At 42.8% G+C, this 17,475-nt stretch overlaps 1 protein-coding gene across 1 annotated transcript; it reads right to left on the bottom strand.

Annotated features, from left to right (window-relative positions):
- Positions 1-1,814: 1,814 nt before the first annotated feature.
- Positions 1,815-16,031, bottom strand: FRG1 (FSHD region gene 1). The gene is made up of 9 exons (XM_034772394.1): positions 15,874-16,031; positions 15,273-15,340; positions 13,543-13,665; positions 8,513-8,570; positions 8,132-8,246; positions 7,618-7,722; positions 4,789-4,880; positions 3,770-3,880; positions 1,815-2,622 (listed from the first exon to the last, which is right to left on the bottom strand). Exons 1-9 carry the CDS (start codon positions 15,933-15,935, stop codon positions 2,586-2,588), a joined length of 771 nt encoding a protein of 256 aa, XP_034628285.1. The 5' UTR covers positions 15,936-16,031; the 3' UTR covers positions 1,815-2,585.
- Positions 16,032-17,475: the final 1,444 nt, after the last annotated feature.

The following is a 17,475-nucleotide window of genomic DNA, read 5'->3' as shown; positions in this document are numbered from 1 at the left end:
ACTGTCAGATACACTGAATAAAATGGACATAGAATGAAATGGACAAAAGTGATGGCAATTTCTCTTGTTCTGATTAGTTTATCATGTTATTAGTCATTCTTACAGCTTGGCATGGCTACAGCCCTTGCTTTAAGTTAATGTCTCTGTATTCTAACTTATTTCTATCAACCCCATAGGTCTTATGTGCCTTCCAGGGAGCTTACTATTTAAGGGCGTGTCTACATGGAAAATTATACCGGTATAGTTAGGTATTGGTAGTATGGCTGTAAATTTCCTCATGTAGACAAGTCCTCTTCTCAGGCAAAATCTAACACAAAAAGGATTGGGAAGGAAAAATGGCAGAGTTTCTGCCAATTTTTCTGTTGAGTAATAAGTTTGATCATCCTGTGGAATAAGTAGATCTGTCGAGATCTACCTGGACGCAAAAGCCATATGCATGGAGGCCCTCTGACTCCACAATAGCTCTGGAGGTCTCTTGACCTCCCTCCAACTCCTTGACAGCGCAGCAGCAAATGAGCCATGTGACAAAGATTCCCCTTGAAAAGCTACTTCCCAACAGGAAGGATACAGCCCCATGTTATATTAAGTTTTGTGTGAGATGGGCAGGAGGATGTGCATTCCCAAGCACTTCCCTATCTCTCCTATGATTTCTCAGACCTGCAGAGGGCTCTCTTCAGGACTGGGAACACAGGGGAACAGTACAGCTGATGGTTCCCATCCTTCCATGAGGGAGACCTAGGTGCAGAGTCCCCTCTGCATGAAGGTTAAACGGGGCATGATCTGGTACATCTAGACAAACAGCAACAAGGGATAAAAAGTAGGTGATAATATAATGGACAAGTGTTACGGTTTTTATTTTTTTAAATATATACATTTTCTAAAAAACTAAGAGTTGGACTCCACTGCTCTATATTATCTAAAGCTTGGATCCTTTATCTTTTTAATAGTATAAAATAAAACAGACCATTAGATTCCTGGCATTAAAATCGTGTGGGAGAGCTAACAATCAAGGTGCTTAGTTAGCACAGAACTAGTAAACTTTCCCAAGCACCAGTCCCTAATCCTGATATAGTAAATAATCAGTTAGCTTTTCATGGGATGAGGGACAGTAAAATTGTATGTCAGCTGAGAGTTTTTCAGCAATATAAATCTGCACAAGCTATGCACCTGTTTGTCTTATGACTCCCTGACACCATTGACACATGCTTTCATGTGTATACGGCTCTACTAGTGCAATTCTTTCTTAACTGGGCTCCAGCACCAGTTGTAACTTGTTCTGAATATAGTTCATAGCAATTAAGTTCATCCTGTTTCATTTTTACATAGGCTGGCTATGAAATGACATCACTTTAAACTAGCAGTACTGTCTTTCAGCCTTATGCGGATGTGTATTTATGCTCAGACTCTACCTGTTCTTTTAATGATCCCATTTTTATGCCTTAGGTCAGGCGTAGTCAATTATTTTTTTGTCAAGGTCCAAATTTCTTGGTCAAGATATAGTCAAGGTCCCGACGCCAGATAACAGTAAGTAAATAAAAGATTTTGGGGGCCATTCAAGTGTTTGACGGTCCGGATTTGGCTTGTGGTCTCCTTATTAACTACCCCTGCCTTAGGTTATAGGCAATTGCATGCTCCAAATTTAAAACCACAAAAAACAATACAGACTACACGTTGCATGAAGGTAACTTAAATTATGGGCGTCACGAGAAGTAAGAATTGAGACGAAAAGGCTGAGCATGGTAACCAAGTACTTTTTGAAGACAGGTTAGAACTGAATTGTGAAGGTGGTGTTGCAATCAGTACAGTTGGAATAGTTCCCATAAAGGGATTTTATTAAAATAAAATTTTGGTAACAAGCATAAATAGCAACCAGTATTCTACGTAATAGTTATTAGGAATGCACAGTATCTGCATTTTCAACATTCTTTAACATTTTTACTTTAAAAGATAGAAACAAGTCCATCTAACAGCTTTAAGTTAGCAAAATCTGAAAGAACATAAAAATATCAGCAACATATGAGTAATTAAGGGGTCTCTTTTTCTCATGAAGAACCTCAATTTCTACATTTCTTCATTTCTCCATACCGTTTTTCAAGTACATAGTTTATGTAAGTATTCACTTAATGACCCATTGTTCTCTATAAATGTTGAAAACCATTCTAGATCTTCAGTTGGTATCAGGCAGCATAGCTCAACTGAAGTCAAGCTGAGACTTCAGTCCCATATGTTCAGAGAGACATTAGTTTGATAAAATATTTATTTATTCAATGAAAATACAATTTGTCAGGGCAACTTTGTAGTTCGTTTTGTATTCAGCTCTTCTCTTCTTTATTGTTAATCATGACCTTCAGATTACTGAGTTGCTTCTCTGAATCTTCGACAATTCAATTTGCTAAAGCTATTTAGTTTTGGATCAAATTCTGCATACCAAATTTCAATACCATGTAAAGTAATTCTAATGAGAAGTAGGAACAAAAAAGTCTTTCCATAAATAAAGTCACTTTTGCAAAATGTCTTATTCAGATAGTATGTTCAGGTGGACAACCAAAGGATATAAAAGCAAGCAAACAAGCCAATTGTTTTTGTCACTTGCAGTATCTATCGGCTTTCAATTTTGCTCGCCTATATGAAAGAGAAGACAGACAAAATTTAGGTTACACAAAAGCCATAAAATGTTAACAGTGTGATAGTCACAAGACATATGAGTAGGCTGTTATAACATTTGCTTCTACTTAACTTTGGAACATTTGCAAATGACATTAGAGGCCTGTTAGTACTTTTGATTTGTTTGGTGGCTTTGTTACTTTGCACAGCTAGCATTTGCTCTTGCATTAGAGCCGTAAGGAATATGCCTGCTGGTTGCACATGCAACCTTAAAATTTTGGAGTTTTCTGATTTCTGAATCATGAAGCCTTAGTCTTTTACTGTTTTTTTAATGGACTATTTCAAAGACAGGGAATGTAAAGAAAAATGATTCCAAAATCAAAAACTATTAGGCTGGACATCTCTGGCATGCCACATCACACTTAACAACGAAAGGCTTCATTGGAGTACACAGCCAACATCACAGAAAACATTATGCCAGGTTCATAAAATTTTCAGTTGCACAAGTCAATGCAATGGGGCGGGGCTCCTATGGAACCCTAATGCCTTAAATCGACATGTCAACAATTGTACAGTGGTAGAAACAGCTTTTAATTTTTTTTGCAGCTGAGTTAATTACTTTTAGGTATACAATACAGCTTTCTTTTGCTTAAAACACTGGTAAATAGTGCTTGGGATATTCTGCATTCCCCAAATACTGCACCTGTACAAAGTGCTATTCTAACACCCTCATAACTTGGTCAAACCAAGACTGGTTTTCACTAGACAGTGTGAAAAGAATCCTCAATAATGGCTATTTCCCTACAAAAATGCAACTTTCTATCCCCGTTTTGGTGTCAGGGTTGTTGAAAAAAATAAAAGTAAGAATTTTGCTTTTATAATACAGTATTATTGTTCTCCACTCTCCTTGTACTCAATTGATTGAACCAGTTTTGCTCAAGCTTTCCATAAAAAGTTTTCTTTCAGGTAGAAACCAGGCAGGCCTGAAAAATTTCAGCTCAAAAGGGGAGTTTCAAAAATATATAGACAGCAGAAAATGGACTATAGTGAGAACATTCAGGCAATCTTCACTCTAGTTGTCTTTAGCATTCCAGGTATATCACAGATTCATCTGTCAATAGCTTTCATTTAATTAACAGATGGAATTATTTGGATTTTAAAATACCTGTCCAGCAGCGTCTCATGGAAAGTGCCTTCTTTTCTAGCTTTTTTGAGAGCTTTACTGTCTTCTTGGCTTATTTTGAGTTTACGATCTTGGAAACTTTGGAACTTCTTTCTGGAAACAATAAACAGTGTGAAAATAGCTCCAGTTCTATTGAAACTTTATATAATAAAATGCAATAGTTGTGCTGGGATTTCAAAGTTCAATTCCTGAACTAGACTGGTGGCCTAAAAGAAGAACAAGATGCAAGAGAATCTATAATAGTCTCACATGTTGCACTGAGTGTTGTGGGTGCAATGTATTAGAATCATAGAATATCAGGGTTGGAAGGGACCTCAGGAGGTCATCTAGTCCAACCTCCTGCTCAAAGCAGGACCAATCCCCAACTAAATCCCCAAATGGTCCCCTTGAGGATTGAACTCACAACCCTGGGTTTAGCAGGCCAGTGCTCAAACCTCTGAGCTAGCCCTCCCCAGGGACCCTGTGTTCTGAGTTCATGGGTGGCGGGTACAATAGGCCAGAGGTGTTGCTGCTGCGGCTGCCAGACTCCTGGTTGCGGGGTTTGGTGGTGAAGTTTTTGCTTTATTGTGCCCCAAGCAGGTTCCGGGGCGGCTGAGGAGGTAGTATGTACCTCCTCAGCCCCCTTGGAAGCTGCACGGGGCATATCAAAACCGTCTTCTAACAGATGCTTTTCCCTTGGGCAGGTTGGGTCCAGAGAGAGAAGGGGAGGTATGGTGCGGCTTCTGCCAGCCCTGGGCTCCTCCAGGCGGAGTGTGTGGGGGAAAACAGAGGAGGGGAGGCTCCTCTGAGAGGGAAGACTGTCATTCAGCAGGAACCTCTCTGGGTGGTTAATGTGCAGTGCTGACAGACGCTGAAGAGAATTTCATTTGACTAGAAGGATGGTGGGTCAGGATTGTTTTAAACAAGGGGAGATGGGAAATCCTTTGTGCTCAGATATGGAAATGGATAGTTTATTTTGTGAATGTAGAAGGCTGGCAGCTATATAGCTTTCAATTACATACACATAATTGATTTCACATTGTTTAACATTTCCTTTGTCTTCTTCTGGAATGTCATCTTTCTGCTTAGCTTCTCTTTCAGCACAAGTACGGATCTAGTTATTGGGGAAAAGGAAAATAGAAAATGTACATTATACGAACTACAATTGATAGTAAGAAAAAATTAAACAAATTCTAACTTCTCCTGGTACTCAAGATATTACAGATGTTGGATTTCTGAGTGGGTCTTTTCAGTTTCACAGCTTGTTAGGATATAACCAAAGATCTCTTAACAAAAAAGTTGGTTCTATTCTATTCTGGTTAATTTTTTTTTAATAAAGTCTTTGCTCCTACCTTGTAATTTTATATATAAAATATACAAACACTAAATAACATTTCACGTATTTCTTGAATATACAAACAAAATATATTCTGAATCTATAGTAATATATTTAATACTAAATTTAAGTGATTAGCCAAGATTCATGCTGTGACCAGTTCCCCCGGGGTGCCACTTGGAACTGGCGTACCACTGAGCTCGCCTGACCCACCAGCCTGGGTTCCCTTTACACTGTGCTGCTGTGACAGGCTCTCAAGCTCCCTTCCTGCACACACACAGGTTGGGCCACACCCAGGTGCAGTTTCACACAGATGCTGAGATCAGCTCTGCATGGGAAAGCTCAATTAAGGAATTGCCCAGCACTCAAGTGCACACCCCCTCTGGAGTGTAAACCCAAAATTGTCTTGTCTTGTGCTGCACAGAGAACTGTACAGTGTAAACTCATGAAATTCGCTCCCTCCCTCAATGTGGAGGAAGATTTGCACAGCTTTTTGCCCCCCACTTAAGAATTCCTCAAACTGGTTTTAGAAAAAACAAAAACAAGTTTATTAACTACAAAAGATAGATTTGAAGTGATTATAAGGGATAGTGAACAGATCAAAGCAGATTACTGAGCAAATAAAACAAACACACAAACTAAGCTCAAGCTCCTAAAGTAACTGGTAGAAATACCCAATTTTAACCCTAAATGTTGTTTTAAGCAGATTGCAGAGGTTCTTGAAAGCCAGCTGCTCTTGCTTGAAGCTTAAAACTCCAGGTATCTCTTTCACAGACTAGACAACCTTCCAGCTCAGTTCCTCCTCCCCCAGTCTTTGTTTCTAAGGCCTTGTCTACACTGCCACTTTACAACGCTGCAACTTTCTCGCTCAAGGGTGTGAAAAAACACCTCCGAGTGCTGCACATTTCAGAGCTGTAAAGTGGCAGTGTAGACAGTGCACCAGTGCTGGGAGAGCTCTCTCCCAGCGCTGGTGCCGCAGCTACACAGCCACATTAAAGCCATAGCAGCTCTTTAACGTGGCTAGTGAAGACATACCCTTAGATGTTTCTAGCAGTCATCCTGGGCAGGGATTCAGTGAAGAATGAACCACAATTATGTCACTCCCCTGCCCTAAATAGGTTTTACATATGTCTGGAATCCTTTGTCTTCCAGTGCGATTCCCACTCTTGGCCAGTGGAAGAGTACTGATTTTATCGTGGAATCTAATACAAGGTGACTTGATCACATGACCCTTCAGCCATAACTCAAAGTCTATTTGCAGAGTCCACAGGAAGGCTTTCCAGGAAGGTGGGATATTAGCATCTTCAAAGACCTATTGTTTTTCCTAATGACCCTTCCAGCCAGCAATCTAGACTAACTGCATTGTTTAATGGGTGTTCCCCAGGTGTAAACACATTTGTAATAGGTAAATAAAATAAATGTATAGACAATATTCCTAACTTCAGATACCAAAATGTACATGCATACAAATATGATAATCATAATCATAACCATTCCAATGATATCTCACATGACCCATCTTGCATAAAATACATCTTAGTTATGCCATTATCGTAACAGTATTTCTACAAATTATATGGGACGTAATGTCACACAAGTTCTGAAATAGTTAATGCTCTGCTATATATATGCAATTAAAACATAACATTATCTGTCCTTGGCAAGATGAAAGAGGACTTGGAGACTCCTATTTAAATTGTAAAATCTTACAAGACTGAGTTCTTAGCAAATTTTATATATCAAGTTTTAGATTAAGTTTATGGAATTTTAGAAACTAGAAATCAAGACAAGAATTTTTTTGTTTGTTTTTACTGATTTAATGTCCAGGAGTTACAATACATTGCATTTCTAATTTAACTGATGTGGAATTATAGATGGAGCTTAAGTGCTTTTCCATTACAAACTGTGACAGTCTTGTTTTTACTAACCAGGGACATCTAGTACTTGCACCCGACACCGCCAAGGAAAACCCAAGTTGCTGTCAGTTTCTGGCAAGGAGGAGGTGGAACACTTCTGAGCAAGTGTTGAACAAATAATGTAGCATACTATTAGGGAGCAGTTTGCTGTCAGAAGTACAATCTGGTTTGTTCAGACTGAAAAAGACAGTGACCACTTGTGGTCAGAGATCTTGTGGCATTCGCACAAGAGTAAGGAGTTTCCAATCCTGGTTACCTGGTATAAGCCAGTTTTGTTGAGTATTCTGCCTACCTGCAATTTCAATTGAGTATAATTAATCTTCCTGTCTTAAATAATTAGGCAGCAGATTTGTTGAAAAGCTGCCCCATACCATCTTGGAGATGTCTGTAATTCAGTGATGAATGAAGATGCTCCTTTATGTGCAGTTTGTAAAGTGAATTAGAAAAATTCATGATGAAAGGTATTATGTAAACTTAAGATGTTAGAATGTTTGTTCCATAAACATTATGGATTGTACATAGTTTTGCATTTTCTATTATAGCATTCAAACGGATAATATAATTATAAAGTATATATCTCACACACACACACAGATTACCTTTATCATTTCTTCTTCCCCTGCAGTTTTACTTTTGGCTTCTATATCTCCCTCTTCATTACAGGTGATAAAGCAGCTATTTGCTGCTAATAAAGCCATTTTCCCCTGTTAAAATACCACCACTTAAGTTAGTACTGTGAACAAATTTTAGACACACGCCTTAAAATTATAAGATTTAATTCTAGAATACTCCAGAAGACACCACAGATGTCTTCTCATCTTCTGCCTAAGGAACTCTTAGTAGCCAGCCTTGCGGATCTGCTGTCTCTTTTACTCTTACATTGTATATTGCTGCCAAAACAGACAAACATTTTGATTTAAAGTCTTTAAAAATACAGTAATTTACCCATCTGCAACTTACAAGTTAACTATTCTTTATAATCTTGCAATACCTGTCATGTCATTGCTTTACCATCTGTATGGAAGTGTATCCCATTAGCACTATTAATGTTAAGTTTAAAACAACAATTTTTACCAAGAACATCACCTGCAGTTAATATTAGAGATAGCTTACATCTTGGAAGACAGGTTCCCATTGCTCTCTTGATCCTATTGCATCTGATCGTCCAATAACAAGACCATCTGAATTTATGCCAAGGTATTTGCCATAGCCAGACTTCAGTGCAATTCTTAGAGAAATGAGGGAAAAAGATGCAGAATGTTTTAAAGTTAAAACACTTTAAAATATTCAGTATATCAAAGAGGTTCAGTATTTTGGTTCTAGATATACTTCTAAGAGCTAGCTTTTATAATAAAGGAGATTTTAAGGAGGAATATTTAGCTTTGATTCAGAGTAAGAGATCGCATATAGCAGTCTAAATGAGAACTGATAAGACATTCTTGAAGTAAGACCTGCACAACATCAAATTTTTCAAAAATCCACTGGAGTAATTACCTGGTATCAGACAACTTTACTGCTGTAAACTGTTCAGGAGGACTAGGGCCATCGTCCTCTGAAAGAGAAATTTTTTTGAAAATTATTATCAGGTATAAAGCATTAGATATACAATTTTTGAATTTATGAGACTAAGTTTAAATAAAGCTGATAAATTAAACAAGAATTATTGGTGTACAATACAGGAAAAGGCTATGATGCGGGGCCAGATATTGACATAAATTTTTCAAAAGAGTATCCAACTACTGTAAAAGCAAAAAAGAGTTTTATAGAAGTTATCTAAGCACCTATATGATTAGCACTCTACAAGACACAAATAAAGCCAATCCCTGCCCCCAACAAATTTAGGATTGAGAATTTATAGCAATTCATGGAAAATGTGCATCTAAATCCACTGAATTGCTTTGTGAATCTCAGCCTATGCATTATATAAGCTTCTCATAACAAAATGTACTTGCACTGTTTTACTTGAGCGCATGACTAGAATTTGGTATTTTGAAAGCCACCACCACTTTTGTAACATCAGGAATGATATACTGCCGCTATTCCTGGACTGGCGTTACCTTACTCTGGGGTTGAAAGACATCCAAATTCACTCTGCTTCCAGAATAGGGATTCCCTACTTGAGCTGTGCCTCTCTCACTCCCAGAGTGAGGGAAAGACCAGCTACCAGGCCACTTCCACAGAACATCTGCATAACAATTACAGCACCCTTTGGCCTGGTCTACAGTATGACTTTAATTCAGATTTAGCAGCGTTAAATCGAATTAACCCTGCACCCGTCCACACAACGAAGCCGTTTATTTAGAAATAAAGGGCTCTTAAAATCGATTTCTGTACTCCACCCCGACGAGCGGAGTAGCGCCAAAATCGATATTGTCATTTCGAATTAGGGTTAGTGTGGCCGCATTTCGATGGTATTGGCTTCCAGGAGCTGTCCCACAGTGCACCATTGTGACCGCTCTGGACAGCAATCTGAACTCGGATGCACTGGCCAGGTAGGTAGGAAAAGCCCCGTGAACATTTGAATTTCATCTCCTGTTTGCCCAGCGTGGAGAGCACAGGTGACCACAGATAGCTCAGCTCATCAGCACAGGTAACCATGCAGGCCGATAATCGAAAAAGAGCACCAGCATGGACCGTACGGGAGGTCCTGGATCTGATCGCTATATGGGGAGAGGATTCAGTGCTAGCAGAACTTCGTTCGAAAAGACGAAATGCCAAAACTTTTGAAAAAATTTCCAAGGGCATGATGGAGAGAGGCCACAATAGGGACTCAGATCAGTGCTGCGTGAAAATCAAGGAGCTCAGACAAGCCTATCAAAAAACAAAGGAGGCAAACGGTCGCTCTGGGTCAATGCCGCGGACATGCTGCTTCTATGCCGAGCTGCATGCAGTTCTAAGGGGGGCCACCAGCACTACCCCAGCTCTGACCGTGGATTCCGAGGTGGGGATAATCTCATCAGCTACACCTGAGGATTTTGCGGACAGGGAAGAGGAGGAGGAGGACGAGCTTGCGGAGAGCACCCAGCACTCCGTTCTTCCCAACAGCCAGGATATTTTTCTCAGCCTGACTGAAGTACCCTTCCAACCCAGTATCCAAGACCATGACCCCATGGAAGGGACCTCAGGTGAGTTTACCTTTTAAAATATAAAACTTGTTTTAAAAGCAAGCATTTTTTAATGATTACTTTGCCCTGAGGACTTGGGATGCATTCGCGGCCAGTACGTCATCCCAGAGAATTGGATGGGGGGGGGAGGGGTTAGTTTGTTTTCTGCTGCTGAAGGTTAACAGGAAAACCGCAGCAGCCAACGGGCTTTGCTTGGTATGTGGGAAAGGAGGGCGCAGAAGCCGAAAGACAAGGCTTACCATGGCCGCATGCAAGCTGAATTCTGTTGTCCGGACCTGCGTCTGTGATCTCTAACACCAAAGTCACAGGCACTCAATATTAAGATGGAAAATGCGACCTTGTACTGAAATCACATGTGCTATGTAATGTGAATAGTGTTGTTCACCATGAAAGAGTATAAGCATTGTTCTGTAAAATGTATTTTTTAAAAACTTCTCTCCTTTTTTCCATCCCTCCCGCAGTTGCAAATTTTTCAAGCCTCCCTCCTCCGTCCCGAAGGCTATCTCAGATAAGGCGGCGGAGAAAGAGGACACGAGACGAGATGTTCTCAGAAATAATGGAATGCACCCGCAATGAAAGAGCTCATTAGAATGAGTGGAAGGACACGGTATCTAAATATAGGAAAGATGCCAGTGAACGTGAGGTCATGAGGGACGCTCGAGATGAGAGGTGGCAGGCTGCAACGCTGGGTCTGGTGCGTGATCAAACGAACATGCTCCGGTGTCTGGTGGAGCTTCAGGAACGGCAGCAGGATCACAGAGTGCCGCTGCAGCCGCTGTGTAACCTCCCTCCCCCCTCACCATGTTCCATATCCTCCTCACCCAGACGTGTAAGAACGCGGGAGGGGGAAGGCTCCATGCACCCTCCCACTCCACCCCAGTGGACAGCCCAACCAAAAGTCTGTCATTATATTGAATTTTTTCAGTGGCCTTTTACTTCCCTCCTATCCTTTTCCCAATCCTCACCCAGATTACCTTGTCGGTACTCTCCCTATGTTTATAATCAATTAATAAAGAATACATGATTTGTAAACGATAGTGACTTTATTTCCTTTGAAAGCAAGCTGGGTTCCTTACAGAGAATGAGTCAATAAAGGGGGCGGGTTTTCATGAAGGAGAAACAAACAGAAATTTCACGCTATAGCCTGGCCAGTCATGAAACTGGTTTTCAAAGCTTCTCTGATGCACAGCGCTTCCTGGTGTGCTCTTCTAATCGCCCTGGTGTCTGGCTGCGCGTAATCAGCAGCCAGGCGATTTGTCTCAGCCTCCCACCCCGCCATAAAGGTCTCCCCCTTACTTTCACAGAGATTGTGGAGCACACAGCAAACAGAAATAACAATGGGGATATTGGTTTGGCTGAGGTCTGAGCGAGTCAGTTACGATCACCAGCGACCTTTTAAAGGGCCAAATGCACATTCTACCACCATTCTTTCCATCCCTGGGGGGAGGGATAGCTCAGTGGTTTGAGCATTGGCCTGCTAAACCCAGGGTTGTGAGTTCAATCCTTGAGGGGGCCACTTGGGGATCTGGGGCAAAATCAGTACTTGGTCCTGCTAGTGAAAGCAGGGGGGTGGACTCTGACTTTTCAAGGTCCTTTCCAGTTCTAGGAGATGGGCTATCTCCATTAATTATTATTATTCTGCATTTGCTCAGCCTGTAGTTGAACAGCTCCTGACTCCTGTCCAGGCTGCCTGTGTATGGCTTCATGAGCCATGGGATTAAGGGGTAGGCTGGGTCCCTAAGAATAACTATTGGCATTTCAACATCCCCAACGGTTATTTACTGGTCCGGGAAGTAAGTCCCTTGCTGCAGCCGTTTAAACAGATTAGTGTTCCTGAAGACGCGAGCGTCATGAACCCTTCCCAGCTAGCCCACGTTGATGTTGGTGAAACGTCCCTTGTGATCCACAAGTGCTTGCAGCACCATTGAAAAGTACCCCTTGCGGTTTATGTACTGGGTACCCTGGTGCTCCGGTGTCAAGCTAGGGATATGGGTTCCATCTATCGCCTCACCACAGTTAGGGAATCCCATTGCAGCAAAGCCATCCACTATGACCTGCACATTTCCCAGAGTCACTACCTTTCGTAGCAGCAGCTCAGTGATTGCTTGCATCACAGCAGCCCCAACAGTAGATTTGCTCACTCCAAATTGATTCCCAACTGACCGGTAGCTGTTTGGCATTGCAAGCTTCCACAGGGCTATCACCACTCGCTTCTCAACTGTGAGGGCTGCTCTCATCTTGGTATTCTGGCGCTTCAGGGCAGGGGAAAGCAAGTCACAAAGTTCCAAGAAAGTGCCCTTACGCATGCGAAAGTTTCGCAGCCACTGGGAATCGTCCCACACCTGCAACACTATGCGGTCCCACCAGTCTGTGCTTGTTTCCCGGGCCCAGAATCAGTGTTCCACGGCTATAACCTGCCCCATTAACAGCATGATCTCCAAAGCACCGGGTCCTGGGTTTGATAGAATTCCATGTCCATATCCTCATCACTCTCGCCGCCGCGCTGCCGTAGCCTACTCCTCGCCGCCTGGTTTTGCAGGTTCTGGTTCAGCATAAACTGCACGATAACGCGCAAGGTGTTTACAATGTTCATGACTGCTGTCTTGAGCTGAGCGGGCTCCATGCTTGCCGTGGTATGGCGTCTGCACTGTTCACCCAGGAAAAAAGGCGCGAAACGGTTGTCTGCCGTTGCTTCCCTGGAGAGGGGGGAGGATATACCCAGAACCACCCGCGACAATGTTTTTGGCCCCATCAGGCATTGGGATCTCAACCCAGAATTCCAATGGGCGGAGGAGACTGCGGGAGCTATGGGATAGCTACCCACAGTGCAATGCTCCGGAAATCGACGCTAGCCCCGGTACATGGATGCACACCACCGAATTAATGTGCTTAATGTGGCCGCATACATTCGACTTTATACAATCTGTTTCCAAAATTTGAATTATATAAATTCGGATTAATCCCGTAGTGTAGATATACCCTTTGTTGTGGAGTGGGAGTTTTTGGTTGGTAAATGAGGGTCCTGGTCTGACTTGAGTTTCTCTTTTTATAAGACAAATTGACCTCATACTCGTTTTGCATGGTTACTTACAAGAGTCATACTACTTTCCATCTTGTTAAAGGCCTAAACCTACAGGTGAGCATCAGGAAAGGAACTGAATTGCACGTATAAAGAAAACATCAAGACTAGCTTAGAAAAACTGATTAGTGGTCATTCATTAGGATTATTATCCTCTTCGCTGTGCTATGCAAACATATAGGATAATATTTTTTATTATGTATATTAACTAGCATCACTATAAAAAATCTTTAGTTTATTGACTTGAATAAAAACTCTCCATTTAGTAAAATACATTTCATATCTCAACACGGCAAAATTTCTCTTTTCTCGATACAAACCTTTATGTGGTGCTCCAAGGGTAAAAAGGCCATTGTCAAGAGCGTGGATATAAGCTCCCTTGTCCAGTTCTATTGCCACAGTTCCTGTGATTTCACCAAAATTTTTTACTGCCCACCAGCTTCCTAAAATATAAGAAAATGAAATAACATAGCACACTGACAACTGGATTTTAGCCAAATACTATTATTTGAATTAGCATAGCACCTAGGAGCCCTATCATGGATCAGAACCCCATCATACTAGGTCTACAGAACAAAATGATGGTCCCTGCCCCAAAGAACTTGCAACTGACTTATAAGATAGGAGACCACAGATGGATACAGACAGACAGACGAGTACAAGGAACCAAGACAGTATTTGTTAGTATGATAGGTTGCTGGTATGCTGAGACCACTGCCTAACTGTCATCGGTCTTTTTGTAGGCGTCACAGCAAAGGAGAGGTTTACCATGTTGTGGGGAACTGCTCTTAAGCACGAGGGACAGCATGGGAGAAAGCATTAAGGTGCTTATTTGAAAATTTAATAAGTGGGTGATAGAGGCTGGCATCAATGGCAGATCAGAGATGTGAATCAACATCTCAACTGTGAATGTGAAGTTATAGGTAGGGTTGGGATACACTGTGCAGGGCTTTGAAAGTGAAGAGAAGCAGCTTATATTTGACATGACAGAGAAGGGAGAGCCAATGGATGGTTGCAAAGAGAAAGATGATATGGTCAAACAGGCTAGGAATATTGATCTTTGCAGTAGCATTCTGAATGGATATGAGTGGGACAAGATTGCATTTGTTACGGATGTTAAAAAGAGAAAAGGATGTTCCAATGATTGGGATGATGAGAGCCTATACCACAGTGTTAGCTGCATGGATGGATAGGAAAGGCTATATCTTAGAGAAGTTTTGCAGAAAGAATCTGCAAGCTAGCTTAAATATGAGGACCTAGAGAGAGGTCTGAGTTGAAGATGATGCCCAGATTATGTGCCTGAGTGATAGCAGGAAGATGGTGTTGTTCATGGTGATTGAAAAAGAAAGTGGTGCAGGAAGAGCATTGAGGGAAGATTAAAAGCTGTTGTAGCCATGTTGAGCTTCAGCTGATGGCTAGACATCCACAAGGAGCGAGACACAGGTTGAGTTTTAGTCTGGGTAGGAAATAGATCTTATCTAGTAATACGTAGTAGCATGATAAGCTTCTACTGTTTAGGTAGTTTGCTATGAAGCCTTGATTGATAATTATATTTAGGATTATTTTGCTCTTGCAGTAAAACAATTACAATCCAGAAGCTGAACAAAAGTGTTCTGCATCATTCCCTTTAAAGTGAATAAATGACAAACACCAAATACCCTATTTAACTGATGGCGTAACACACTGTGATTAGAAGTTAGACTTAGCTATTGGAAAGATTATTTGTAGCCTTTTCCTCTTTTCTTGGAAGCAGCCAAAAGAACATAGTATGTGTAGAGAAACAGAGGCTATTGGACATCAGACCTCCCATCTACTCCATATAAAAAAAGATTTCTGTTCAGATTTTTTAAACAAAGTCATTAATTTATTTTTCTTTACTACAAGGACTATGATTTATAGGTTTACAAACATGCCTACAAATATAGTAAACACAGAAGGGTTTTGTATTCATGCCAGAAGCCCAAACAAGGAAACAAAACAAACACCCTAACTTTTCCTGTCTTTATCTTTACTTCTATACTGGTGTGCACGTCCTTTAAAGCCAACTCACCAACAATATCAAGCTGATCTTCTGCATTTTCTTCTCTTTTTCTTTTCTTATCTCTGTGTTTTTTCTTACTGCAAAGCGAGATGACAAAATGGCTAAATAATAAACCTTCCCTAACTAACCGTGTGTGTCTGGATCAGCACCACTAATACGCAGTAACACAGGGGAGAGAGGGAGAAAGGGGCAGGTCACCAGGGCAAACCTCCACTCTGACAGGTCAACCCTTGGCTCTGCAGACCTCGCTGTCCACAGGCTCACGTTGTACCCATCTCAGAAGTCGGTTTTTAAACCGCTTTACTCAAAGCCGGGCACGTCCCCGTGTGGACGCTCTTGCTTTGGTTTAGTTTACACCTGATCCTGGTCAGTTTAAGCTACAGCAAGCCAAGGCCCCTTCACTCCGGAACGAGCGCGTCCACACGGGGACGGGGGATAGCGCGCGCTCTGACCGACGCGCAGTGACTTCACGGCTGGGGAGGAAGGGAGCGAGCCCCGGGCAGGGCCTGGGGCAGCAGACGGAGACGGACCGGCCTGTCCATGCCCGGGGACGGGGCTCATCGCGGCGCATTGGCGACCAATGGGAAGGAACGTCCCGGCCGCTTCGCACCTTTTCTCCTTCGCCCCCTTGAGAACTAGCTTGGTGGATTTCACGCAGGTATATTCCGCCATCTCTGAACTACAGAGGCCGCCGCGCGGTGGTACATACACACAATCCACCCCTTCCTGCAACTCCGACGGGGGCCGCAGAGGGACAAATAAGAAAAGCCGGCCCTTAGTCAACGCGTGCGAACGGTGTGCTCATGCGCAGTGGGGAATCGAAGCCCCTGCCCTCACTTGGCTGCTCTCGCCCCCTACGGGCGGGTGTTGTGAATGTCTCGGCGCCAGCAGTGCTGGAGGCGGGGGTGCCCCCGCGCCCAAAGGGGCCGAGCTCTGGCTGGGGGCCGGGCAGAGTCACAGCGGCGGGGCGGGGGCGGGCCCTGCACGGGATGGGGTTTTGGAGGCGGGGGGAAGGTTAGAAGAAGGGAAAAGGCCCAGATCCGCCACTCAGTGCTGGGCTGATGCAGTTCTTGTGCCCGCGCTGGGCGGGGGGGGGGGGGGGGTGGCGAGATTGCCAACGCCAAAGGCTCAGCGCGCGCGGGCGGCTCCCCTCGGCTCCCAGTCATAAGAGTGAAAAAAAACCCGACCTGGCTTCATTGTCTTTGTCTTGTGAGTTTTCACTCTTTAGGGAGCGCTCGTTCCTGTTGTCCAGCTTTTCTCTGCAAGCCTCAGGGCTAGAGATACGTCTACACTACAATTAGATACCTACGGCTGGCCCATGCCAGCTGCCTCCGGTGCTTGGGGCTCTGACTAAGGGACTGTTTAATTGCCATGTAGACCTTTGGGCTTGACCCCCTCCCACCTTGCAGGGTCTTAGAGCCCAGGCTCCAGCCATAGACCTAATGTCAACACCACAATTAAACAACCCTGTGAGCCTGAGCCTCATGAGCCCCACTCAACTGGCATGGGCCAACCACAGGTTTTTAATTGCAGCTTAGACATACCCATAGTCTATGTGTTCACTACAACTTCCTTCATCAGTGTGTAGAGTATGTGTAACTAGACACCACAGTGAAAAGCAGCGTGTGTCCACACTACAGTGTGTCGCCACAGATGTCAATGAAAGGGTCTGGCTGGGAGGCAGCAGGGAGCTGCCAAAGCTTTTCCATGCTGCCTTTCCTCTGCCAGAATCTTTCCCCGCTGCTGGAACCTTTCCCTGTGGAGGGGAAATACTCCAGCAGCTGGGAGGCAGTGGGACACTACACTGCTAAAAATAGCCATGTAGATGGTGGGAGGTACTGCTTTGGTGTGTAGAGTGTCATGTAGGGGACATAACCAAAGGGTTCAGGTATGTTTTTACTTGCCTAAGCAGTACCTCACCGTCCACACTACTATATATATCTATGCTAGGGGTGTGCATAATGTCTGTATTCTACATGCCACCGAAAGGAGTGTGCAGTATAGATGTACCCTAAGGGTTTTATAGTAAGCCTATCACCATAATATCTGAGCATCTTCCACATACAGTCAATATCAATAGCCAAGACCCAATGGACTTCATGAGGTCTCCAGCCCTTCTTCCTTTTCAGGGGTCAAAACTCTGGTTGATTCTTTTTTTTCTTTTTGGGTGGTGATGGAAGGCATTTGGAAATAAAAAAGTTGTTTGAACTAT

The sequence above is a fragment of the Trachemys scripta genome, chromosome 5 (genome assembly GCF_013100865.1).
Source record: "Trachemys scripta elegans isolate TJP31775 chromosome 5, CAS_Tse_1.0, whole genome shotgun sequence".
NCBI classification, from domain to species: Eukaryota; Metazoa; Chordata; order Testudines; family Emydidae; genus Trachemys; species Trachemys scripta.
This window is presented reverse-complemented; position numbering and strand designations above follow the sequence as displayed.